Source organism: Podarcis vaucheri (genome assembly GCF_965113315.1).
Source record: "Podarcis vaucheri genome assembly, chromosome: 14".
Taxonomy (NCBI): domain Eukaryota; kingdom Metazoa; phylum Chordata; class Lepidosauria; order Squamata; family Lacertidae; genus Podarcis; species Podarcis vaucheri.
This window is the reverse complement of record NC_138752.1, coordinates 31,387,191-31,413,809: the sequence shown is the minus strand read 5'-3', so window position 1 is coordinate 31,413,809 and position 26,619 is coordinate 31,387,191. Positions and strand designations below refer to the sequence as shown.

The following is a 26,619-nucleotide window of genomic DNA, read 5'->3' as shown; positions in this document are numbered from 1 at the left end:
CCAGCGATCAGTCCATCTAGTCCAACATCCTGTTTTCACAGAGACTATGTAGATGCCCCAATGGGAAGCAAGCAGGCCCAGAGCACAACAGCAGCAAGCCCCCGCTCCCTTGCATTCTGCAGCAACTGGTGTTTAGAAGCATTCTGCCTCCAACAGTGGTTGGAGAATGCGACCCAATTTGCTTGCAGGGTGTTTACCTATCTTCCCATTCCTCATTTGTTCATCCTGCACTTTGCAATGTGTTTCCCTAACACCTCCCAAACTGCAAAAAGTCTTTGTTTTTTTCAGTGTGGATTTGTCAACCAGGCTGTCAAATTAACTTAAATAGCACAAACCTACATCTCTCCCCAGAATGTGCTTGAATCTCTCCTGAAAAATAGTGAGTCTGGAGACCACCTTTCTCTCTCATTTGCTGTTTCTTGTCCCAGAGTAAGAGCCCAAATGAATCCATAATGGGACATTGACTCTATTTTTATAACAGCATCTAGCTTGGGTGGCTACCAGTTTGGGAATAGAGCAAAATGGGGCAACCCCCCCAAAAAACAGGGTTGCAGTTTTTGAATATTTGGGTGGGTGATCTCCACAAGTTATCTATCATTAGATTAGTTTGAAAACTAAAATAAAACGAAAAAGCCCAAACCAAAAGCAACATAGCTAGACAAGGACCTATCTCCTCAGTGACTTAAATATTCCATAGTGAACCAGAAGCCTTTCTCTTGGGCATTGTCGGCCAATTGGTGCCAAAGAAAGACAGGACTTTTTATGTATGCTACTACAGCAGCAAGAATTCTCATCGCAAAGTATTGGAAGACACAGGATCTACCCACTCTGGAAGAATGGCAGATGAAGGTGATAGACTATATGGGACTGGCTGAAATGACTGGCAGAATCCAAGACCAGGGAAAAGAGACGGCGGAAGAAGATTGGAAGAAATTCAAAATTTATCTTAAGAAATATTGTAAAATTAATGAGTGCTAAAATGTTGAGGTTATAGAAAAAAGGGGACTACAGCTGTAAAAGATTAAGTAAAAGAAAAGAACAAGGGAAAATTAGATAAACCCAAGGGGGAGGATTTGCTGAAACAAATTTGGAAATTGGGATGCAGAAAGGGGAGGTATGGGGAAGTTGGTGAAGTAAGGTTTAAGAAAAAAGGATTTGAAATTATACATGTTTGTTTATGTGTTTGTTTGTTTGTATTGTGTATTGTTTGTGTTTATATAAATTGTGAAAAACCAATAAAAATTTTATTAAAAAAATAAAAATAAATATTCCATAGTGTAGCCACCAACAAGCTGATGCCCTCCAGAAGTTTTGGATCACAACTCCCATTAGCTCCAGCACCCGGACCACAGTGTGAAAATCTCTGAATTTTCATTCAGTTTGTTCCTTTAAGTTCATTTTCAAACAAAATGTTTTCTTTTTACCTCTCTCTATATGTACTGTATGTCACTAATTAGAAACAAAAAGATTAATAATAGCAAAAAAGATAGCTCATACTACTAATGGACTCATTAGACATTTAGACCAGTCGTATTTTTTGGACATGGTCATGTTTAAATAAATAGGTGAACAAACAAGATCCCCGCAAAAGCAGTATATAAATAATCTTATATAAAATAAAAACTTTTTCTTTAATGTCCTTTTTTCTAGCCAACATCAGAATACGAACCTTGAAAAGATATCCCAATATCGGCCCCCATGTCTATTTAGCACAAACACTGGCATACAGAGGACCACTTCTTTAAAAAAATACTTTATTATTACCATCGTCTTTGTCATCCACATTACAGAAGCAATCTGTTCTGTACAAAAAAAAAACCAAAAACCCAAACAGCAATGCAACTTGGAGATCCCCAACCAAACCAGATCCACCAATGACCGAGATCACGCCTTCTGGGAGGGGCAACAGCTGTCAGTCACCGGAGCAATACCAGAGCAGCAGAATCCACAGAAGGGGGAGAGAAATGGGGACCTTTTATCCAGAAGGCAGCCTGAATTTAGGAGAAATGAGTGACGTGAGCAGCCCAAACAGGGTGAGTGATCAAGCAGGTGGAACTGATAGAGAGGCAGAAGAAGCACCAGGCAGAAAGCACAAAAGGAGAGGGGTTGATTTTCAGATATTGTAGGAACAAGGAAGTTTCACCAGCTGATTCTCTGCCTCTGAATGGAAGGAGGAAGGAGGAAGGGGGGGGGGAATAGAACTTTTCAGAAATCTTCCAATCAAAACAAACTCAACCCCAGGGAGGCTCCAGAGCAGCAGCAGGGGGCGTTCAAGATACATCCATCACAACTGGTCCAAGACGAGCAGGTGCCAAAGACCCACCAGCATTTCAGATTTAAAAAAAACAGGCAGCTTTTGGCTGTTTGTTCTACTGCGCTGAGAACCTGGAACCAGGCCAAGAGCCGGACATTTTTTAAAAGCCACATTCATATGAAACCCAAGCCAGCTTGCTTTGTTCCAAAGCGGCCTGTTCGGAAGCTCTGCTGCCTGGCCATGACTAGCAAAGGATGCAGGGATGCAATGGCATGGAGGCTCACTTTTTGGGGGCCCCAGAAGGAAAGGTTTCCTGCCTGCAACAGGTCAGCTGCTTTCAGAGAGCCTCCAATGTTTCTTTTTGGCTGCGAAAGAAGGCAAGACTCCTCCCCACCCCACTAGCACATCCTCCTTCCAATCTGGGGAGCTCCAAATGTTTTGAACTACGAATCCCACCAGCCCCAGCCAGAGGGTTAGGGAGGTTGTGGTCCAACAACATCAGGTTGGGAGAGTCTGCCTTAGAGGTCGTGAAGGCGAGGGGATGAGTTTCTGCAGGGACTCTTTGCAAAAGGTTGGGCCGTGGCATAGCCATACTTAGAGCTGGCCCACTGAAATCATTTAAGCCCATTGATCTCAACGGCTCTATTCTATATGGGGCTAAGGATCCAGCCCAATAACAGCTGTTGTGGTAAACAGAGGGATTTCCTCTCATGCAGAAAGAGAGATATAAGGAGGAAGGGAGGAAGGAAGGGAGGGAGGGAGTTCACAGCTAATGATGATGTTCCTAACTTTTGCTGACTTGGGATTGTGCTTTTTAGGCTAGATGTTGGCAACTGACACCTCCAAGCCTAACCTGCCTACTCTCACTGCTGCACCATGCTACCAGTGTGACGTCAACCAAGAGGCTAAAGGGATCAATGGAGGAAGAAGCAGCCACATCAGCAGACTTGGAGGAGGGGGCATATGAAGGATGACTGATGCTTCAGCTCACCCACCCCCTTCAGGACTGCCTCTTCAAACAGGCGTTTTGGTAAAGTTTGCCCCCCAATGTCACCCACTCCCCCAGGAGAAAAAACTCCACTATCCTGGTTGGAGCTGCTCCAAACGCTTCCTTTTGATTCCACGCCCCCCCCCCCCAGGTGGAAATGGGAGATTTGCAAGGTGGATGAAGAATCCCTGATGCAAATATGGCAGCCAATACAGAGGCCTCAGGATGTCGTTAAAGACTCCAAATCCCTCCATCCTCAACTCCTGGGACTTATGGAGAGAGTCCAGCCACATCTGAAGGGCACCACTACGTTGGCTATCCCAGATCTGGTCATTTCCATGGGGCAGCATTGCAGGGGGTTAAGAGTCATTCCAGGAGGGAGGAGAGCTGAAGGTGGAGGGATGGCTAACCGAGCATTTAAAAGAAAGGAAAAGAAAGTGAGGCAGGGGCTGTTGAGAAAGCGGCCACCAGCCTATTGCCAACCCCCAGCACGTACCCCATGAGAGTGAGATGTCATGCCATGGCATAGTGACATTCCCAGGGGAAGGGGGGCAATGTGGTGCAAAACGGCAGCCACTGGGCCTCTGGCAGAACTTAAAGCAGCAGGAATTAAAAGGAAGAAGGAAAGTGTCATTTTGCAGAGGGAGGGGAGACCACATCACTGTCCACCACTTACAGCAGTGAAAAGTAAAAGGAAGAGGGGGGAAATGGGGAAGCCGCTGCTCCCACTGCTTTTCCCAGTGGGTGGGGGACTGGGGCGTTTTGGCTCAGCCCTAATTCCATCTTCCAAGGGGGTGAGAGAAGGAAGCCTGGTGGAGACTGGCTGTAAAGAGCCTCCAAACTCTGCCCACTGAGCCTCTGCTTTGATGGCCGAAGGGCAAGGCACAAGACCCCTCTCCTCTGGCCTGCACACTCCTTCCAAGTTAAAAGACAACACAACAGTGGAGCAACTGAATCGGACACCCACTTCTGGGCTGGCGATGGGGTGGGGGCACTCCGCTACAGGGCCTTGGGCCGGGCGTTGAGGCGGATGACTTCCCTAAAGTCCCGGACAAACTCGCGCAACCGGTCCAGGTAGGGGTTGACGTTCTCCTCCATCCATTCCTCCACCGTGTCTGGGAAGTAGATGCTCTCCATGCGGGAGCGGAAGCTCTGGACGAAGTTCTCCCAGTCCTCGTGGACTCTGGGGTGGGGGGAAAGAGCCCAAGAGAGTCAGTAAGGAAGGATGGTGGCGTGGAATGCCCCCCCCCCGGGGAACGTGTGGCACAATGCGCAAAGGCTTGGCAAGGGAAGGGCACCGGGTTCAACTCCCAGCTGACCTCTTCAGTTAAAGATTTCCAATACAGTGGTACCTCTGGTTAAGAACTTAATTCGTTCTGGAGATCCGTTCTTAACCTGAAACTGTTCTTAACCTGAACCACCACTTTAGCTAATGGGGCCTCCTGCTGCTGCCGGAGCACGATTTCTGTTCTCATCCTGAAGCAAAGTTCTTAACCTGAGGTACTATTTCTGGGTTAGCGGAGTCTGTAACCTGAAGTGTCTGTAACCCGAGGTACCACTGAACCAGGAAGCATGTGGATGGGGCGGTACCCCCTCCCCAGATGCCATGGATAGATGCTGCTGCCCCCCAGACAAAGGAGAGGGCTGAGCTAGATGGGCAAATGGGTCATCTTCACATGTTCAGTCCACTCAGCATCTAAATGGCAGGCAGAGTTTTTCTGTGTATGAGAGAGCTTCTTTGACTGATACGTTAACTCTCCATTCCTTGAGACTTTCTAGGCTATATCCCTGTATTAATACAGATCATCAAAAAGCAATTCAGAATTGATTGCTTTGGCTCTGGGTAGTATTGCTTTTACAGAGTTAAGGCTTAGTGCTCTTCCTTCTGCCTTTCTGGATAGCCACTAGGGCTGGGTGAGATATATATATATATCCTGGCAATATATAGTGAATCATGATGTATGTGTGTGCTGTACAAAAATCACAATGTGGGAATGACAGTGAAGCCAGCCAATGCTTCTTCATAGCTCCATCCTTATTTCAGACATCGTGATATATCAATATATTGTGATATTTAGCTGGTGATATATTACGAAGTTGAAAACTTCCAGCCCTAATGGCCATGGTAAGAAACTACCTTTGGAGCAGCATTTATGTGTGTTTTATGTAAAACAGCTACAGAAGACAATGCTCAGTGCATTACCTAGCATCCTCTATATAAAGATTATTGTGAAAAATGTCCAAGTTCAGCTGCAAAAAAACAACCTTTTGCCAAACATCTGCCCTCTCGAAGATTTGGACCAGCATCCATACCATCTGCACCAGTTGGGGCTGATGGGAGTTGTAGTCAAAGACATTTGGAGGGCACCAGGTTGGCAAAGGCTGACCTAGAATGCAATGTCCCTTCCTGTCCGTTTGCAATGGCAAATAACCATGTACTCATAAAACACACACAACTTCCCAGCTGGTACTCAATAGTTAGGAATGGCGAAGGAATTTGACTCAGTTCACATAGAAAGGTGACTCTTCCTAATTCTCACTTCCTGTAACTACATGCGGACAGAAGCATGACCATCCTTTGCAATGTTTGCTTTTCTGAATTTAGCAATGTAGTTCTCCAGTCAAGTAACATGTACAAAAATGTGCATGTACTAACTAGGGTAAAGTGTGCATAAAAAGGCATATAATTACTGAAAATAACATACAGAAATGTATTAAGTGTATTTTAGATGAAATTTGCACCGAAACACTGGTGGATTTTCATGGGGACATTAAAAGAAAAAGAATTCGTGAACTGATGTGGAAACTGGACCCAGATAAATGAGAAACTGAGAGAAACTGTGATTGACAGATTTGCCTGTTCCTAATCAAGAGGTCTCAGTTTATATAGTGTGGTGGCTAGTGTTGGACTAGGACCTGGAAGAGACCAGGGTTCAAATCTACACTCAGCCATGAGGCTTACTAAGTGACCTTGGGACTGTCACTCACTCTCAGCCTAACCTACATCACAGGTTTGTTGTGAGGACTAAAATGGGGAGGCAGGGAAAGCACATATGCCACCTTGCGCTCCTTGGAGGAAAAGGGAGGATATAAATGCAGTAAGTAAATAAATAATAAATAAATAAATAGAGGACTGAGCCCCAACCCCCTTGCCTTCCCACCCCACCCCTCAATCACTTGCAGGGTGTGTGTGCTCACTCACTTGAGAACTTTGCTACCAAAGCTCTCCAGGTTACGAGGGTTTCCAAACTGGTGCTTCCGATGGTAAGGACTGAACCATCCCTTGACAGAGCTGTCGTGCACAGGGAGAGAAGAAAGAAAGAGAAACCCCATTAAGCAGCCAAACGAAGACCGACCAGGCAATTGCATCAAAACACTCAAAGCTACGATAGCTCAGTTGGCTAGAGAGTGGTGCCAATAATGCCAAGGCTGTAGTTTTGATCCCCATAAGGAACAGCTGCATATTCCAACGTTGCAGGGGGTTGGACTAGATTATCCTCAAGTTAGTCCCTTCTAACTGTATGATTCTATGACTCAGGCAATGAAACTTCCATGATTCCTAACTCAGCAGCATCAGGGACACAAAAAATGCATCCTTTAAACAGCAGCCAAAATTCCCTTTATTACTGGTCCAATTTAGTTTCTCCCCGTATGAGGAGGGGAGTGTTTTCAAGATGGCGGATGTCTTTACCTAACACTATTTCTTCTGGGGGTGAGAAATGTGGGTTGCTGATACATTAAGGCTAAAAGCAAAACAAGGAAAGTGCCACAGCTTAGCGGCAGAGCAACTGCCAACAGTACTGTGCTAGACTGACCAATTGGTCAGACTAAGGCAGTTTCCTTGTCTAATTTTCTGCAGTCCCTGGAAGCAGAATTAAAACAGCGGGTCCACATGGCTGTTGAGGTGCTTCCAGACAAAGGGCTCAGCAAAGGGGGGGAGGGACCAAGGCCAAAATTTGACACACACACACAGTCTTTGTACTGCCTTCCCAAAGGTATGCAAGATGCTGGGCTTTGGGAAGGAGGCATAAAGCTCTGGCAACATCCTAAAGTTCTCCCCACCTCCTTCCCAAATCTGGGAAAGCACTAACTAGGCTTTGGGAATGTGCCTCACCTACCAGCTTTGGGAAGGCACCGTGAGGGTTGGGGTGGTCGTCAAATGTTGCTGAGGGCCACCCAAAAGGCTTCAAGGGCCACACGTTGGACCACCCTAGTCTGCACTTAAGGGTATGCACCACTTTTTGGGGGGGCTGTACATCCCTCTAGGGATGCAGATGGCGCTATGGGTTAAACCACAGCCTAGGATTTGCTGATCTGAAGGTTGGTGGTTCAAATCCCCACAACGGGGTGAGCTCCTGTTGCTCGGTCCCTGCTCCTGCCAACCTAGCAGTTCGAAAGCACGTCAAAGTGCAAGTAGATAAATAGGTACCGCTCCGGCGGGAAGGTAAACGGTGTTTCCATGCGCTGCTCTGGTTTGCCAGAAGCAGCTTAGTCATGCTGGCCACATGACCCGGAAGCTGTACGCCGGCTCCCTCGGCCAATAAAGCGAGATGAGTGCCACAACCCCAGAGTCAGCCACAACTGGACCTAATGGTCAGGGGTCCCTTTACCTTTACATCTCTCTATGTTCTGCTCACAAAGAGGGTGAGACAGTGTTGCAACACCCCCCTTTTGACACACACACCCCTCTCTTGAGAGGTGCTTCTCACCACCATTTTAGCACCCTCCTTGTGTGTGTGTGGCTACTGACTTGGAGTCTGAACACATGCGGTAGTTGTGCTATTCCACCGAAGTGCAATTGCACAGCTCCCAAAGCAATGTCTATCCATTTATCTTAGCCAGTTGCATTATCTGGTTTGTTTTGCTGACCTATATTCTAAAAGAGGTTGAGTTTGAAGCTTTGCATCTTTGAACCTGAATGCTGCACTGCTACCCTCTTCTCACCTTTGGGGATGCTTGATTTACAACTCTTCCCTGAACTTCTATCCTGATCTTTGTTGCCCAGCTTTTCCTGCAGCTTAGTGGCTCAACTTAAAATTTCCTGTTCTTCTCTGGCTGGAAGGCTAGCAAAACAGTTTCAGATCATCTTCTGTTGACTCTGGCCAATGTCTAAAGAAGGCCTGCAATCCAGGGCAAGAAGGGTCTCAGCCTGCCTTCCATATAAACATTCCCGGGGATCGGACTGCCAGTACGGACTTTTAATTGTCAGTTTCAGAACTAGAATGTTATTACATTGTAATTGTACTATCGATATGTATAAATAGGTACAACTTAAGAAGCAAAGCAAACAGCAGTGTGTGAAGGCTGAGACAGCTTGTTCCAGGAAAGGAAGCTAACTGATTGTTTTAAAGGTTTGTTTGCTTCCTTTTATATTTAGAACAGGAGCTCTGGGTAACACAGGCTCTGCTTCCTCTCTTCCCTCAACCCAGCAGGATATTCCACAGCTCCTGCTGTGTCCTACACACCCTAAAATCGCATCCAGAGGATTAAGAAGAACTGCATAGTTGGAAGGGACCTCAAGGGGCATCTAGTCCAACTCCTTGCAATGCAGGACTCCTAGCTCCAGAATCCCTGACAGATGAACATCCAACCACTGTCAAAACAGCTCTTACAGTCAAAAAGCTCTTCCTATTGTTTAGTCGGCATCTTCTTTCTTGCCATTTAAATCCACTGGTTCAGGTCCTACCCTCCAGAGCAGCAGAAAGCAAGATTATAATAATAATAATTTATTATTTATACCCCGCCCATCTGGCTGGGTTTCCCCAGCCACTCTGGGAGGCTTCCAACAAAGTATTAAAATACAGTAATGTGTTAAACATTAAAATCTTCCCTAAAGAAGGCTGCCTTCAGATGTCTTCTAAAAGTCCGGTAGTTGTTCTTCTCTTTGACATCTGATGGGAGGACGTTCCACAGGGCGGGTGCCACCACCGAGAAGGCCCTCTGCCCGGTTCCCTGTAACTTGGCTTCTTGCAGTGAGGGAACCGCCAGAAGGCCCTCAGCACTGGACCTCCATGTCCGGGCAGAACGACGGGGGTGGAGACGCTCCTTCAGATATACTGGACTGAGGCCGTTTAGGGCTTTAAAGGTCAGCACCAACACTTTGAATTGTGCTCGGAAACGTACTGGAAGCCAATTCTCCATCTTCCATGGGACCACCCTTTAGATATCTGAAGATGGCTGTGATATTACCTCTCGGTCTTCTCTCCTCCAGACAAAACATCCCCAATTCCCTCAACTGTTCCACATAAACAAGGCTTGGCTTCCAGACCCTTGAGCATCTCGGTCACCCTCCTCTGCAGACGGTTCCTGCTTGTCAATATTCTTCTTAAACTGTGGTGCCCAGAACTGGACACAGCACTCCAGGTGGGGTCTCACCAAGGCAGAATAGAGTAGGACTATTACTTTCCTTATCTGCAGCTCTTTTTATTTAAGGGGCCGTGCAGGTATGCAGCAGCCGTAAGGGAAAGTAATTAATTAGGGCGAACCTTAAAATTAAGGCTAAAAACAGTTACGAACGTAAGACGCCTGTTCAATGTTCCCATATTTCTTCTAATACATCATGGAACTGTTGGAGAGGTTGTGGGGACAAAGGGACTCCCCCCAACAATCTATGATGTGAATACCCTTGCTTCATTCCACAATGAAACTTATCAGGAGATATCAAAGGTTATTTAAACACACTTTCAAAATTATCTCCATTTATCCCTAATGAAATATGTGAACTACAAAGACATTTTGCCAAAAGGATCTTTTGACATGGATGCTGGCAGCTGCCAGGAACTCTACAGCACAACAGTGGAAATCATTTTTAAAACCTATCTCATTAAGAGTACAAAAATATATTGAATTTAGTTATTGCAGAAGAAATGCCACATAAGTTCTGGGTCTCTAAGGGACAGGAAGATCCTGATCACTTCTATTCCATACGGTGGGATTTTATTTCATATAGTTAAGTTTCAGGGTTACGGGTTTCTCTCCCCACGCTGTCTAAAGAAATACGACTGCCGTTATTTTAGACTGGGTGTTATTATTTAACATGTTTAGGTTTCGAATGCCCTGCTGTTAGCTGGAGTTACTATGGATTTTTTTGTTCTTGTTTACTTGTCTCTGTGTTTCCATAGTAATTTGAAAACTAATAAAAATTACTTTTTAAAAAATAATAATGTTAAGAATAGTCCTGCTGGATGAAGTGCCAGCTCATTTAGCCCCAGAGGCCAATGAGATGCCTCTTTGCGGAAACCCACAAGCAAGTCCTGAGCACAGCAGCCCTCTGCCCTCCTGCAATTCCTGGTACCTGGTATTGTGAAGCATCCTGTCTCCACTAGTGGAGGTAGAACACAGCCGTCGTGGCTAGTAGCCACGGATAGCTGCTTTATCCCCCATGAGCACACACTGTTGTGATTTTGAGCAAATGTTGTGTTCTTCCGTTCTCCCCATTTTCCAACCGCCTTCTCCTGCTGTCAGCTCCCTCCGCATCCTGCTTCAGTAAACAAGAATCCTGGACAGCAGACAGATTTCCTAGTTTTTGTTGTCAACTTGGGAGCGCCAATGAACATCCACCTCATTTGTAAGGCGGGATAGAACACAGGTTGGCTATGGGACAATTCTGAAAAGGTCGTTTGTGAAGGTAAGGAATGCTATATCATGCCATCCCAAAAGGTTTTCTGTCCCCAAACTACTTGCAACACAGGCGCTGTAACCCCCCCCACACACACACTTTCCATTTAGACCAGCACTGTTGGGGGGGGGGCAAATTTAAGGAGAAAGATGCCTTGCATCACAGCCTCCCTGTACATTTAAAGTGCATGGTTTCTTCCAAGGAATCTTGGGAACTGTAGTTTGATAAGGGTGCTGTGAGGGGTAATGTACAGTTCCCAGGATTCTTTGGGGGAAAGTCCTATGCTTTACATGTGCTTTCCACTACCTACTTAAACATTATTTTCTTTGTTTAAGCAAAGCGATCCTGGCAAAAGTCACATGTGTCTTAATCCATTTTTAGATTATTGTTGCTTGTTGTTGGTTTCAATGCTTTTTAAATACCTGCTTTTTAGACTGTCGTTCATTGATTATTTTTCTTTTACGTAAGCTATTTTGAAGTTTTATTATAATCAAGGGACATGTAGATTTTGTTAAATAGATACGTTTAGATTTATTTATTATTTTAAGGCAGTGGAAGGAACTTTGGTTTCATCCTGACATGCACACACACACACATGTCTGCAGAGCCTCCCTGCCACCATTCCAGATCTCCTTACCTCTCTTCTTCCAGGACTTTTATAACGGAGTCTCTTAGCTGCCCCGTGACCTGTTCCACCATACGGTAGATATCAGAACCTGGAAATGCCCCATTGCCATCACTAATGAAAAACACAGGAAGGGCGGGGGGGGGGGAGAGAAATGTTGAAGCACCACAGATGCTGAGTTAGATGTGTACAAATGGCTGCCAGCTCACCCCCAGCTAAATCTCTACGCACTTGCTCACATAAGAACATTAGAAGAGCCTGCTGGAGCAAACCAGTGGCCCATCCAGTCCAACATCCTGTTCTCATTGTGGCCAACCAGATGCTTCAGTGGGAAACCAGCAAGCAGGATTCAAGCACAGGAGTATTCTCCCCTCTGGTTTCCAGCAAATGGTACTCATAAGCATTGCTGTCTTCAAATGTGGAGGCAGAGTATAGCAATCTTGGCTGCTAGCCGTTAATAGTCTCTGCCTGCATGAATTTGTCCAATCCTCTTTTAAAGCTGTGCCAGATTTAAGAAATGATGATGATGATGATTAATAGTAAGACCTATATTTACTGTATATGGGTACCTCCCAAAAACATCCATTTTAAAAGCAACTGTACTAAAATAAATTATTGTGAAAATAAGAAATATTGGGGGGGGGGATTTGGTCTCTGCTCAAAGCGCCATATTACCAAAGTCCACCCCTGTTTAAAGCCATCTAGGTCAGGGGTCTGCAACCTTTAAGACAAAAAGAGCCACTTGGACCCGTTTCCAAAGAAAAAAAAACTGGGAGCCGCAAAACTCATCATTATAAAATAACTTTTTTGTCACTTTTTTATTATTTCTTTGTTTGACCCCTCAGAATTACTCCTCCTCATAGAAATAAACGTTAAATTAACAAGTTACCTTTTTGTGTGTGTGTGTGTTCTTCACTCCCCTTCAAAACAGTGACCAGCGTACATGCCCCCTTTCAATGCAGTGACCAGCGTTCATGCCCCTTACAATGTAGCGCGCCGGCGGGCGGGCAGGTGACGTAGGGACGGTGCGTGACTAACGCACGCACCGCCCCCATGCGACGTCACAGCCAGTACAGCGCCAGCCACAGTGGGGAGTGTCGGGGTGCACAATGCGCCTCCTCCCCTCGCTAGTATCCGCCCCGGAACCGCGGCAAAGGTGTAAAAGAGTCACATGCGGCTCCGGAGCCGTGGGTTGCCGACCCCTGATCTAGGTTAACAGCTATCACTGCCTCCTGTGGGAGTGAGTTCCACAGTTTAACTACATGCTGTGTGGAGAAGTCCTTCCTTTTACCTGGCCTGAATCGTCCAACGTTCAGCTTCACTGGCTATCCACAAGTATCCCAGCAACTGCTTGGTACAAGAATGACCACTCAACCACTCGAAAAATGCCCCCCCCATCACCAGGTGACATCCCTGCCCCATTCAACCCCCTACACACCATATGCTCTTCTCCAACTGCATGTTCTCGAAGCCAAGCATGGACAGAACCTTCTTCTTGGTAGCTTCTGTAAATCCCCCTGTGGCAAGAGAATTTGGGGTGCGGGAGAGGGGATGTGTTAGTGGATATTTTGCCCAGCTGAGTTTCCATTGAAGCAAGTGCTTCCATGCAGAGCAACTTGGGGTTCTAAACTGGGTGATGTGAATGGGAACTTTAAGCTGCTGTTCCTCTGTGACTTATGGGCAAGAAAAGAAGACTATGCTGCTCCACTGCTGGTCCAAGACTAGCTGGTTGGCAATGAGATTAAAGGCAAAGGAAGGAGCGAGAGACACTTAATACATTGCAATCAAATCTTACACAGGGGTTTGGTGCCAAGGGTTCTGCATATACACAAAAATAGTGAAAACCCCAAATGTTGGAGCTGCCCACACAGCTAATAAGTGAGGGGAAAGAGAGAGAATCCCCCATACTTCCAGAGCTTTGCCTAGCAAGCAAGGCAGAGAGCTTAAAAGCTCTTTTGTGCCAGGTACGTGGGTGGCGATGTGGGTTAAACCACAGAGCCTAGGACTTGCCGATCAGAAGGTCAGCAGTTTGAATCCCTGCGACGGGCAGAGCTCCCGTTGCTCAGTCCCTGCTCCTGCCAACCTAGCAGTTCGAAAGCACCTCAAAGTGCAAGTAGATAAATAGGTACCACTCCGGCGGGAAGGTAAACGGCGTTTCCGTGCGCTGCTCTGGTTCGCCAGAAGCGGCTTAGTCATGCTGGCCACTTGACCCGGAAGCTGTACGCCGGCTCCCTCAGCCAATAAAGCGAGATGAGCGCCGCAACCCCAGTCGGCCACGACTGGACCTAATGGTTAGGGGTCCCTTTACCTTTAACCCCAAGCAGACCTCATGCAAAAAAAGCTGTTAAGTTCTCTGCCTTGCTTGGGGGGCAAGGCCCGCTCAGTGCACTGGCTCTGGAACGCTAGAGATGCTTGTGGAAGATCTCGCAGGAACTCAGATGACCCTGTGAGATCTAGCAAGAGCAGGCATGCTGACTGGGACTTACCCCCGCCCCCCCCCCAAGCAAGGGAGAGAGCTGAAAAGCTATTTCTGAGCCAAATAAACCCAACCCGTTGCTTAGATTTAATCTGCGCAGTTTCGGCCAGTCTGCCTTCAACCACACACGCGCGGTTGAAATCACACAAGTTAAATGCGCGTGAGATGTGACTGCAACACTTATACTCCACCCATCGTCCTGCCTTTCCTACAGACACCCCCTCCCGCTGCACAGCTCCCCAGCCAGGTCCCCTCACCATTCACCAAAGTCTGCAGACACACAGCCAGCGAAGGGATCCCCACAGGCAGGAGCTCACACAGAGCTGAATAGTGATCATACCTGCAAAGGGAGAGGAGAGAGGCCAGTCGATACCTTTTGGGTGGGAGCCCCCCATTATTTATCACCACAACCCTCCTGGTGCCACATTTCATTGGGAGTCCACAGAAAGCTCACAGAAACAACAGCCTCTATTCCTTTGGTAGCTCAGGATTCTCTGAGAAAGCTCACAGAAACAACAGCCTCTATTCCTTTGGTAGCTCAGGATTCTCTGAGACGGGTTGTAGTTCAGTGGTAGAGTACCTGCCTTGCATGCGGAAGGCCCCAGATGGAGTCCCTGACATCTCCAGGTAGGGCTGGGAAAGACCCCCACCTGGAAACCTGCTGCCAGTCAGTGTAGGCAATACCAAGCTAGAGGGACCAAGGGTCTGACTTGATATAAGGCAACTTCCTGTGTTATTATTTAAGCCAGTCCTATATTCAGAACAATGTAGACTGGAATCCTACTGTATTTTAAAGGGAAGGACTATAGGGAAGTGGTAGAGCAACTGCTTTGAAAGCAGAAGTGGTGCTGACAATGGCGAAGTTGCAAGTTTGATCCCCTAAGGGCCCCTAAGGACTAGATTTGCAGGGGGTTGGACTAGATTATAATCATAGAGTCCCTTCCAGCTCTATGATTCTCTGAGAAAGCCATTCTATAAGAAGGTGCCAGATTCAATACCTGGAAACTCCCAGTAGGGCTGGAAGAGAAACCCTGAAGGTCTGGCTCAGTATGAAGCAGCTCCCTGTTGGAATAAACAACTTGCCTCTGAACATGAACAGAGTGCCTCCCCTTCCCCACTAAATAGTAATACATAGGCCCTGGATGTGGGGAATTAGAGTTATTAGTGAGGGGGGGGGTTGATTGTTAAATCACTTGGAATTGTAGTTCTGCGAGGGGAATTAGAGGGGTCTCCCATCAACTTTCAGCACCCTTAACAAACTACAGCTCCCAGAATCCTTTGGGGGGGGGAGCCATGACTTGAACTTACAGTCACACCTTGGGTTGAAGTAGCTTCGGGTTGCGCTCCGCGGCGACCCAGAAATAATGGAGTGTGTCATTTTGAGTGTCTGCACCACTCGTGCATGCGCAGACACTCAAAATGACGTCACACGCATGTGCGGAAGTGGCAAATTGCGACCTGCGCAGACACGCGGACGCCAGTTGCGTTCGCTTCAGGATGCGAATGGGGCTCAGGAACGGATCCCGTTCGCATCCAGAGGTACCACTGTAGATCATAAAATCATAGAATCGCAGAACTGAAGAACTGGAAGGGACCACGAGGGTCATCTAGTCCAACCCCCTGCAATGCAGGAATATTTTGCCCAATGTGGGGCTCGAACCCACAACCCTGAGATTAAGAGTCTCATGCTCTACCAACAGAGCTTTAAATGTGTGCTGCGAATGTTGACCTATCAGGGTTCAAGGATGTATTCCAGCAAAGCAAAAGCACTCAAGGAGGGCCAGTGGAGGAAGACAGGTGAGAGAGCGGCTGTGTCCTACAGACAAGGTGTGGCCCAGGGAGAGTCAACAGGGCCAGACACAGATGCCTGGAGGGCCTGAGGTCCCTCCCACCCCATGGCAGAGCTCCCTCCCTGGACTTGCCTTTGCCACCCAGTGAGGACGATGCCCTGGAACCGGATGGAGGGCGTCTTCGACATGGACTGGATGACCTTCAGCCACCTCAGGTGATTCTGCAGGTGGTTGTTTAAGGGTGTCCAAGCCTGAGCAGGGCCCGTTGTGCCCTTGAAGGCACTGGCAAACCAGATGGTCTTGAAGCCACACTCTGCATACTTGGCAATGTATTTTCCTAGGAGGCAGGGGAGAAGACAGATGAGGAAGGATCGCCCTGGATGCACAGAAGACATTGACGGGTTAGGTCTGCTGTGCCATCTTTCAGTGCCAGGGATAGACTTACCTCCCTCCACCCCAGCCTTGATCACAAAATCATGGAATTGTAGGGTTAGAAGCGATCATGAGGGTCATCTATTCCAAACGCTTGCAATGCAGGAATTCTTTGCCCAATGTGGGGCTTGAATAAGAGCCTGAGAATAAGAGTCTCATGCTCTACCAGCTGGGCTATTGATTGAGGGAGCTGATTTTGTTCTATTCCTAGCATGCTGCCATGGCTTTTATTTTTTTTTGGGGGGGGGAGGGTGTTTGTATGTTTATTCATTACATTTATATTCCACTTTTCCTCCTGGGAGCTCATGGTGGCATACAGACTTCCCCATTTTACAATCGTGTGAGGCAAGTTAGTGACTGGCCCAAGGTCACCCAGGGAGCCTCATTCATAGCAATGTGGGGATTTGAACCCTGGTCTCCCAGGTCCTTGTCCAACACTCTAACCACTACACCACGCTGACTCTCACATGTGATATATATGTATAAGAATTGTCCATGTTCTACAAAAACATCCTGGTGTCCCCACTCCTTTATTCCCTGCCAGTCTTTCCATACCTGAAGGGATCGCCTCCTCCAAGACCAGCCCCCAACTATCTGAAGTGAGATAGGTTATAGCAGGGAGAGGGCCTTTTGATGGTGGCTCCCTGGCTATGAAATTCTCTTCCTGGGAAGGTTCATCTAACACCTGGTTTCTTTAGCCCGCCTTTTAATTCTAAATTTATCTGCCAATTTCGCCAGTTTCCTTTTGTTGCTTTCCCTCTTGTATTTTAATGTTCCATTTGTAAGCTGCCATGAAAACGTGTTGTTTTTTTTAATAGAAAGGCAAGATATACATTATTTAATAAAAATGAACAAATAACCCCCACAAACCTATTTGCTGCGTATCAAAGTCCGGGGCGTAAAACCACAATACAGGAGAAGCAAGTTTGGCAATGCCAGAGTCTGAAAAAATTTAAATCGACAAACAAAATAAGAAGGTGGAGAGGAGGTGCTGCTGCTCCCACCCTAGATTCAACAACCTCAGCCACAAGACATTAAGGACTAGAGCCTTGCAGCCAAAGATTTGGCTGGCTCTTTCACACCAGCTTATGAACTTTCTTCTTCCACGACTTTGTGGCCCCAGGACACATGTACATCTCCTCTCTGCCCACTCTCTCTTCCCGTCTCCCTTCTCTCCCCTCTATCCTGCTGCTCTTCACTGCTGTCCTCAGACCCATAGCCCTAATTTCCTAAGCCTAGTCCCTTGTGCCCAGACATCTACTGCAGGAATGTTGAAGGACTCAAAACTCCCATATTCCTTGACCAGCAGTCATGCTGGCTGGGGCTGATGGGAGCTGTAGTCCAGAAAGGCCTAGATGGTTCACACATAATGCCAAACCACAGTTTAAACAAACCAAGGTTTGTGTCCATCAAGAAACTAAGGTTTATTGGCAGTAAACAAACCATAGTTATGCTGCTGGGTAGGATTCATATGTGGTGTTAAGCCACGGTTTTATTAACAACTTAGAACTGGGATAATAAACAAATGAAATAAAGGCAGCTCAGCTGATCGCTGCTAGAGACACAACCGCCATCACAAAAAAACAATTTTGTGTATCCAGTTGTAGGTTTTAAATAGAAGATTTTTCTGTTCCAAGGTAATATCTAAGCATCCATTATGGGTCTATAATAGCAAGTCACCACTTGGTTCTTTGCTGGCTGTTACGCAATAAAGTCTTTAGAACTAAAATAAAATCCTGCTCCTGTTCCTGTTCCTGTTCCCTAAGAAACCCAGGGTGGCAAAGTCTGGAGTAACCAGACAAGCATCACGGACCTTGAATGGCTGCCATGTCAACTTTCCGCAGCATATCATCCCAGAGGAGGGTATGCAGACCCCACTGGCCAGTGATGAAGCTGACCACCTCCCGGATGTGGTTCAGGTACATCTTGCCCATGTTGCCGGCGTTGCGACTCATCCAGTTCTTAGAGTCCATCCCTTCCCCTAGATGGAAGACCTGGAGGGACAGAAGGAGAAAGGAGGGCAGGTGGTAATGGAAGGTGCAGGAGGAGCCAGGTACGAACGTCAGGGCCAAGGCTGGTACCAGGAGGAACATGGCAGACTCACAAGTCAAGAACCTGCCTGGCATGCTGGCAAGGAAGGGGGCCATTTGCTGGGAGCAATCCTAGAATCATAAGAGTCGGAAGGGATCCCAGGGGTCATCTAATCCAACCCCCTGCTGTTCTGGAATTGCTGCTAAAGAATCCCTGACAGATGTCCATCCAAGCTCTGTTTAAAAACCTCCAATGAAGGAGAGACCTCCACCTGCCCAGGCAGTCCGTTCCAGCCTGGTGCCACCAGGGAAAACACCAACATTCTCTGCTCCTAAAGCAGTGGTCGGGGGGCCATATTTGAACCCACGTGGAGTCTTTTCTGGATAGCCATCTGAGGGCCACATGCCAGTGGAGGGCAGGGCCAGAGTCAAAACAGGCGAAGCAACAGATATGAATTCTACCTTTTGTTCAAAGGCAAGAGAGAGGCTTGAGCAGAGCTCAAGGACTCTGGTGCCAATGCCAGGATGACTGTGCTATCAACAACTGTTTTGTGAATGACTTCAGTTAGCTAAGTACTTATCATGCAGGATGGGGTTCTACCATTGAGGAACAGACCTTGTCCGCCTTATCTAACCTCCCCCCCCCCAACTTCATCCAGCTCCTTTACCTCATCTGCCCCAATATGCACCCAGTTGGCCTGTGGGTGCTTGCTCAGGACTTGGGTCAGCACAGACTTCACGACGGTCATTGTTTCCTGGACGTGGGGGTTGAAGCTGTTGGGGAAGCGCTCCACCTCCCGGAGGTGCCGGTATTTGTCATGCTTCAGGATGAACTGCAGGAGAAAGGAGGAGAGGAAGCTGGGGCATGAATGGGGAAAGGGGAAGGCCTAGGGGGACAGCACAGATCGGGGTGCCCAAATTTTTTTGGGCCACAGCCCCCATGGTTCTGTAAACTCATCCTCAGTGCCCCCTACCCTATAAAAAGCATTATTCTGACTAATGGATTGCATGACCCACTAAGGAAAATGGCTCATTCATTCATTCATTCATTCATTGTTGTTGTTAAATTACCGTAATTATGGTACCCACCCTTTACCCTAATGTCCCAGGGCAGGGTACAGCATCAAAAGCAATAATAAAATCTAATAAGATAAAATTCAAAACAGTAGCAATTAATTGTACATTGGTTCAAAATCCAATTAAAACTACTTTCTTTAATTCAACAAAATTGATCAACTCGATCCAGTGATACCAGACATTGCACACAAAAATTTTTTATGTCTTCTTCCTAACGAAAACATAAGGAAATACATAGCATAAAATGTTAATATATAACTACTTATTAAACACGCACAAACGTTCACCTACCACAGATATATATGGTAACTAATTCATAAGAAAATCAATAGCTATTCCCAATACTTGGCTGTCCTGTGACTTGTGACAACTCAGAATAGTAAACACTTTGAAAGTGATAAGAGCAATAAAACTTTAAATACCAAGCAGGGAAGTTGTTTTGCTCTAGGTTCTAGCCTGGGCAATGGTAAATAATGCACTTGGAGAGGCCCACAAAAAACCCCACCCTGCTGCCCCATGCCTCTTAGTGCCCTCCCTAAGTAATCCAACCACCCCTTTTCAGAACCACTGGCACAGACCATCTATTGCATCTTCGCAAGTGACTAGTCCACACTGAACCATTTAACTCGCCTGCTCCCAAAAATATACTAACAGGAAGTCCTTCATGGCAGTCCAGCAAATACAGTGGTACCTCAGGTTAAGTACGTAATTCGTTCCAGAGGTCCGTTCTTAACCTAAAACTGTTATTAACCTGAAGCACCACTTTAGCTAATGGGGCCTCCTGCTGCTGCTGCGCCGCCAGAGCACGATTTCTGTTCTCATCCTGAAGCAAAGTTCTTAACCTGAGGTAATATTTTTGGGTTAGCGGAGTCTGTAACCTGAAGCATATGTAACCTGAAGCATATGTAACCCAAGGTACCACTGTAGAAAATACTAACTGCAGTTTCTGTGTTAAGAAAACGTCTTGCAGCTCCTCTCCTGGGGGCAACTGTAACACAGGTTGGCAAGCAGTACAAGTCTTATCTAGGTCCTTCGAACTCAGAATTGCCTACACCATCTGGCAGTGACCCTCCAGAGTTTCAGGCAGAGGACATTCCCAGCCCCACACAGACTTGCTGGGGTTTGAACCTGGGACCTTCTGCATGCTGGGCAGCTGTTCTCCCACTTTCCTATGGCCCTTCCTGCAGCCAATTTAGCTGTGATTCTTCCATTGCAGAGGGTTGGACTAGATGACACTTGGGATCCCTTCCTTCTTTGCAATTCTGTGCATCCCTGCAAAAACAACCTGATACTCACGAGATTCAGCAGTCCTAGCTGCCTCCATAATTTTCTCTCCATGCAAAAAGAAACACTCCTTCACATCTTTAATTTGTCTATCCGACTGCTATTAAAGATTCTGCTCTGTGCAGAATCCACCCCACCCTGCTGGCTCGCCCAGGTCAAGAGAACCAGTTTCTCCAACTTTAACAAATCAGAACAAGTAGCCATTGTTTGCTCAGCGGCACAACTGGAGTCCAGCTCCCTGGGCAAGAACTGGCCTAACCAGATATGAAGGCTGCATCACTCTGAACAGTTACACCCTTCTTCCTTGAAGGCAATCCAAGGAAAGACTAGCCCTCCCTGAGCAAGATTGGTCAAGATTCTATTGGAGGGGACGGGAGGCAGCAGCAGCAGCAGAAGAAAATATGGGGTGGGGGGAGTACAATTTTAAAACGACACAGCCATTAAGGTTACAAAACACACAGGCGAAAAGCAGCTGTCAATAGTCTGCCTTCCCCTAGCTCAGGGTTTCCCAAACTGTTGTTGGACTACAACTCCCATCATCCCTAGTGGTCAGGGATGATGGGAATTGTAGTCCGAAAACTGCTAGAGACCCAAGTTTGGGAAACCCTGGACTACAGCTTCCATCAGCCCTAGCTAGGATAGGCATGCTTTCGACTACAACTCCCATGATTCCCAGCTAGTACAGCCCTGTTTTTGGACTACAGCTTCCATTAGCCTCGGTCAGCATGGTATGCATGGACACCAAAGGCAGGGTGGGGGAAGGGGAGAGACCAGGTCATAGATCTACCAGAAAGGCAACCAAAGACAAGCAATGCTGGAATGAAGAAGGGGGTTCTCCTACCTCTACGTGGCCAAAGGTCTGCACTAAAGGGATCAGCTCCAGTTTGTTGAGCGCTGCCAACTCCTGGATTTTCTCAATGTCTTCTTCGCTGTCAGGAGACAAGAGCACCAGTCAGCCACAAGCTGCCAGCATCCCAGAGACCTTGTTGAGCTGGCGGGTAGGAGCAGAAAGGGAGGCCGCTTCCAATAAGTCAAACCACACAGAGCTGGTCCTGCCATGAGGCAATGAAATGGGATAGAGACCCCAATCCAAGGAGCGCCACCTCTCTGGTGCACAGGGTCAGGTCTTGGCCTGGATGCCCTCAAAACTGTATGGCACCAACCAAACACACACAGCAGGCCAGTAGCGACTGAGGCAGACCTCTTACCTGTAAGCGTACGGAGACTTGAGGATCTCGAGGTCTCCCTTGAAAGGAAACATGTCTTCGTATTCGATCAGGATGCCGTTGGCACCCAGCTTGGAGAAAAGCGGGAAGATCTGAAGGGAAGAACATGTGAGATGTACCATCCAGTTGCCATATGGGTGCAATTGCAATGTGGCAAAGCACACTAACTGGCAGAACTGGCACTGAGGGCCACCACCTCAAATGGCATTAAAAGGAACCTGCACAAATTTGTGGAGAAAACGATCATTGGCTACTAACCCTGATGGATATATTCTCTCCTCCACTGTTGGAGGCATTGTGCCTTGGAATGAGAGAGCTGTTTGACTCATCTGGGCTTCTTCCCTTTGGGGCATCTGGCCAGGCACTGCGAGAACAGAATTAGATGCCCCCCCCCCCTTTGGGACTGATGCAGACTCAGGGCTTTTCTTAGTTTCTTATGATTCCTAATGGAACCCTAAAGTGGTGAACAAGAATGGGGGAACACTATTACTCTCAGATCCTGCTTTGTGGGCTTCCCTTGAGGGCATCTGGTTGACCCCTGTGAGAACAGGATGTGGGGTTAGATAGGTCCCCTTTGGTCTGATCCAGTTCCAAGGCTCTTCTTCTGCTCTTAGATTTGGCTCCAGAGAGGAGGCAGAAGGAGAGAAACAAAGGATGTCCCATCTGGGCTTCAATCCACTAATAGGTCTCTCTTAAATCAGAAGCAGGGAAACTGTGGACCTCCAGATCTTATTGGGCTGCCACTCCCATCAACCAGCAAGGCTAGTGCTCAGGGATTATGGGAGTTGTAGTCAAACTGCCCAATCCTGGTTCGTGGGAACCATTGCTAAGCTCAGTAGTGCAAGCATCCAAGGCAGTTTTCCCCAACTTGGTGCCCTCCAAATGTTTTGAGCTAAAAGTTCCATCAGCCACAGCCAGCATGACTTTCAGCAGCTCCAGCCAGCATGGCTGTCACTCACTGGTTTATTTGTTTGATTAGAAGATTTGTAAGTGCCTGGTTAAAAATCTTTCCATGTGAGATAATGCAGCTAAAGTGCACAGTTCTGTTAAGGACAATGTATACAAAATAAGATAATGGTGAAACACACACACACACACCCCTCCAATGAGGTAGTTTAGGTTGAGAGGCAGTGACTGGCCCAAGGTCATCCAGTGAACTTCATGACTGAGTGGGGATTTGAACTCTGGTCTCCCAGGTTCTAGTTTTGACAGGTGCTAACTGGATCAGGCCATGGGCCAGTTCCTAATCTCCCTGCAGACCACATTTGACAGGTGGGAGGGACCACTCCCGTGTCAATCACCAGAGATGATAATGATGTCAGATGACTGACACCTGTCTAAGTTCAAACACAGTTGGTATAACTTCTGGCCAGTAAATTACAGCAACCTCCTGTGAAGACGTCTTTTCAGTACCAAGCATGTGGTTCATAGTGGGACCACACCTTCAGCATTCTCCCCTCTGCAGAGAAAGTGGTTTGTATTTAATTTGCTTTCTCTGGAAAGAAGGGGGGGGGGAGGAGTTCACTTAAAAAGCCTTCCAGAGGAAGCAGTTTGTGTTCAAGCACTGGAGGAAACCTCATCACCCGTTAATGTCTGCTGCTCAAGATGTGGCATCAAGCAACTTTATCCCCGTCTCTCCCTTCCCCTCCCCTCTTCCAGTGTTGGGGAAATATTGGAGTACAATACCCTCTAGGTTCCACCTGGATGGCCAGTCAAGAAGTCAGCAAAACAGGACATTTATTTAGGTGTTGCAAAGCTGGTACAACACAAACAGCAAATAGTGCAGAGTGGTGCACTAGATATGAAAACAACACAAGCACTTAGAAGGAAAGGGAAACAAAAGGGCAATTGTGTCCCTATATCACAATACTTCCTTCTACTAGTTAGATCAATACTTCCTGCATACCTGTCATCCTGCCCTTCTCTCTTGCAAACACAACCTTCACATTCCAACCATCACTTGCTCAGACCTCTTTACACACATTTCAGTTTTCACTCTCTATAATAATTTCTCCAGCACCAGGATTCACCTGGTGTACAAGCCCTGCTCAAGGTGGGCCTCCTCACCTGCTCCAGGTAGGATACTTTTGGAGCCGCTCCCTTGAGGTCCAGATGGACCAGTCGCAACTGCATCAAGCTGAAATCCTGGAGGGCCTTTTTCTTGGCGTCCTGCCTCGCAGGGGCAGCGGCTGCCACAACCTTGACATCTGGGATACCCAAGGACTGGCCCTGAGACTCTGCGGAGTGCTTGAGGTCGCCGGCCTTGCCCCAAAAGCTGCTCTCCTGGCTGGATCCCTTGTATTGATTCAGGGAGAAGCTGTGTGCGTGGAAGAGAGTAGAAGACCGGCAACACGGTTAAGGTGCAGCTGCTGGCAAATGTGGAACTGAGTTCCCTCCTCCCCATAATGTCAAGAGCAGGCCCTTCCCCAACCTCGGGACCTCCACATGTTTTGGACTACAACTCCCATCAGCCCCAACCAGCACGGTGTCATGGACTGGCTAGGTGCAGAGAAGTGGTGGGAGGCACCATCTGGGGGAACCCCCAGGGGAAGAAGGTTCAGAGCTAGGGGATTGGTAGTGGGATGGCGATGATAAGTGGTTCAAGGGAGAAGAAGAGGCAGACTGGGAGGAGGAGGTGCTGGAAGCTGAAGAGGCAACAGGGTTTAGGGAGCAGGGAGAGGCTGGGGAAGAGGGTAGTCCAGACTCAGCGGCAGGAGAGGAAGCTGGAGCCAGAGATGAGCTAGGCTGCTGAAGAAGCCATGGGGTCTCCCCCTCCTGCTGTGGCCAGGTCCCCTCCACCAGGTTGCTTGGAAAGGACTCAGGGAAGGAGTCTTAGAGAGCAGTGGGAAGGCAGGGACCTTCAGTCCTTGCAACAGCCTCACTAGGGCAAGACCTACTGGGCAGTGGCATAGCGTGGGTTGTCAGCACCCGGGGCAAGGCAAGTAATTTGCGCCCCCTAACCCGTGGATTTGTGCCCCCCTAACCCGTGGATTTGCGCCCCCTAACCCGTGAATTTGCGCCCCCTAACCCTACCCCCCAGATGTTGCGCCCGGTGCGGCCGGCCCCCCCTGCACCCCCCACACTACGCCACTGCTACTGGGAAGAGTTGCTGGGATCACTAGGCCTGAGCTGTTTTGGTTTCTTCAAACAAAGAGTTAACTTTTCTGGCACTGGGTGTTTTACTGCTGACCTGCTCCTGACAAACAGCCATTTTGGACTACAACTCCCATGGGTTCCAGCCAGCACGGCCATTTTGAACTACATCTTTTATGGGAGTTTTTAACTATGCTCTTTCTGATGCTTTAACTCTTGTCTTAATCAAAGTTACTATAATCTCATATGTTATATACCACCTCTCTGTATTCTTAGGAAAAGTGCAGCCTATAAATATTTTAAAATAAACAAAGCCCCGGCACCATATAAGTATTTAAACAAGTAAAGAAATCCTGCAACTGTGCTGGCTGATGGGAATTATAGTCCAGAACATTTGGAGGGGACTGGGTTGGGGAAGGCAGCTGTACCCCACAATCTTGAAACAGCCCCAGAGCAATAGGCAAACATTGATTTCCACCCATGGCTGCAAAAGAGCTTTGAGCCAGCCCCATTTATGGGACCTTGGAAGACTAACAGGGATGGGGGACCCTGTGGCCATCCCTGGTATGTTGGCCAACTCCAGCTCCCAGTAGCCAGCAGGCCCAATGGTCAGAGATGATGGAAGTTTGGGGTCCGGCAACATCTAGGGAGGGCCGCAGGCTCACCACTCCCACCTTGCAAGACAGCAATGCCTGTCCAAAAGATACTCACCTGTCCCTGAAGAAATACTTGATGGCTGCCAGCACCACAGTGAGAAGCACCAACAGCCGCAAGAGGTTCAGCTTCTGGGTCCGGTGGAGCGCCATCCCTGCTAGGGAGGAACAGGAGCCACGAAGGGGCATGTCACAGCTCTGTTCAACACAACCCAGACGGGCCAGCAGCAATCTGGATTTTAAGCCTCCACTACCCCCACTTTCATGAGATGCCACAGTGCGGGCAGATATGCCCACAGCCCCTCTGCACCCCCAAACCTGCCGTAATCCTAGGCCAAACTGAAATTCTAGAACGTTCTACACACTGAGCGTGCTCCTCGGGAATTATCTGCAAGGAGAAATTGCCACACCCTTTACCAACTAATTAATTGCAAGCGTATCGGTTATATCTTCCTGAGAGCCAACAACGCACTGTTTCTGTTTCGGTTTGGCACAGATAATTCACCACGGCAACAAATGATAGGGTGATTAATTAAGTTTGGGGAGGGGAGTTCCCTCAAATGGTTGCATGTGGCTGCCATGGTTAGTAGCATGGTTAGCCAGTGTGGTATAACAGTTACAGCACCTGGACCTAGGAGACAAGGCTTCGTAATCCTCACTCTCAGATGCATAACCTTGGGCCAGTCGCTGCCTCTGATTAGCCTACTTCACAAGGTTGTGGTGTAGATCAAATGGGGAGAGGGGAGAACCATGTATATACTACCTTGAGTTCCTTCGGGGGAAAGATAGTGTATAAATGGAATAAATAAATAAAACATCTTTTACCTGATCTAACCAGAGAAGGAGAGATTGGGCTGGCATTAGTGCCCTGCCGGCCCAGGCTGTAAAAGAAACTTGCCCTCTCTGGGAGTGTGAGATTCCCTCTATTGTATTTTTGGTTTATTGTATTTTTGGTTTTTATGGAAGCCGCCCAGAGTGGCTGGGGAGGCCCAGCCAGATGGGCGGGGTATAAATAAATTATTATTATTATTATTATTATTATTATTATTATTATTATTATTATTACAGCCCCT

The 26,619-nt window shown here is 47.5% G+C and overlaps 1 protein-coding gene across 1 annotated transcript; it reads right to left on the bottom strand.

Annotated features, from left to right (window-relative positions):
* Positions 1 to 1,737: 1,737 nt before the first annotated feature.
* On the bottom strand, positions 1,738 to 26,297 carry LOC309518862 (hexosaminidase D-like). Its single transcript, XM_082199416.1, has 13 exons — positions 25,605 to 26,297; positions 23,868 to 24,117; positions 21,783 to 21,892; positions 21,416 to 21,503; positions 18,882 to 19,046; positions 17,997 to 18,177; positions 17,054 to 17,125; positions 15,884 to 16,088; positions 14,219 to 14,301; positions 12,924 to 13,002; positions 11,498 to 11,599; positions 6,445 to 6,534; positions 1,738 to 4,425 (listed from the first exon to the last, which is right to left on the bottom strand). The coding sequence occupies exons 1-13, from the start codon at positions 25,733 to 25,735 to the stop codon at positions 4,242 to 4,244; spliced, it is 1,740 nt and encodes a 579-aa protein (XP_082055542.1). The 5' UTR covers positions 25,736 to 26,297; the 3' UTR covers positions 1,738 to 4,241.
* Between the last annotated feature and the right edge of the window lie 322 nt (positions 26,298 to 26,619).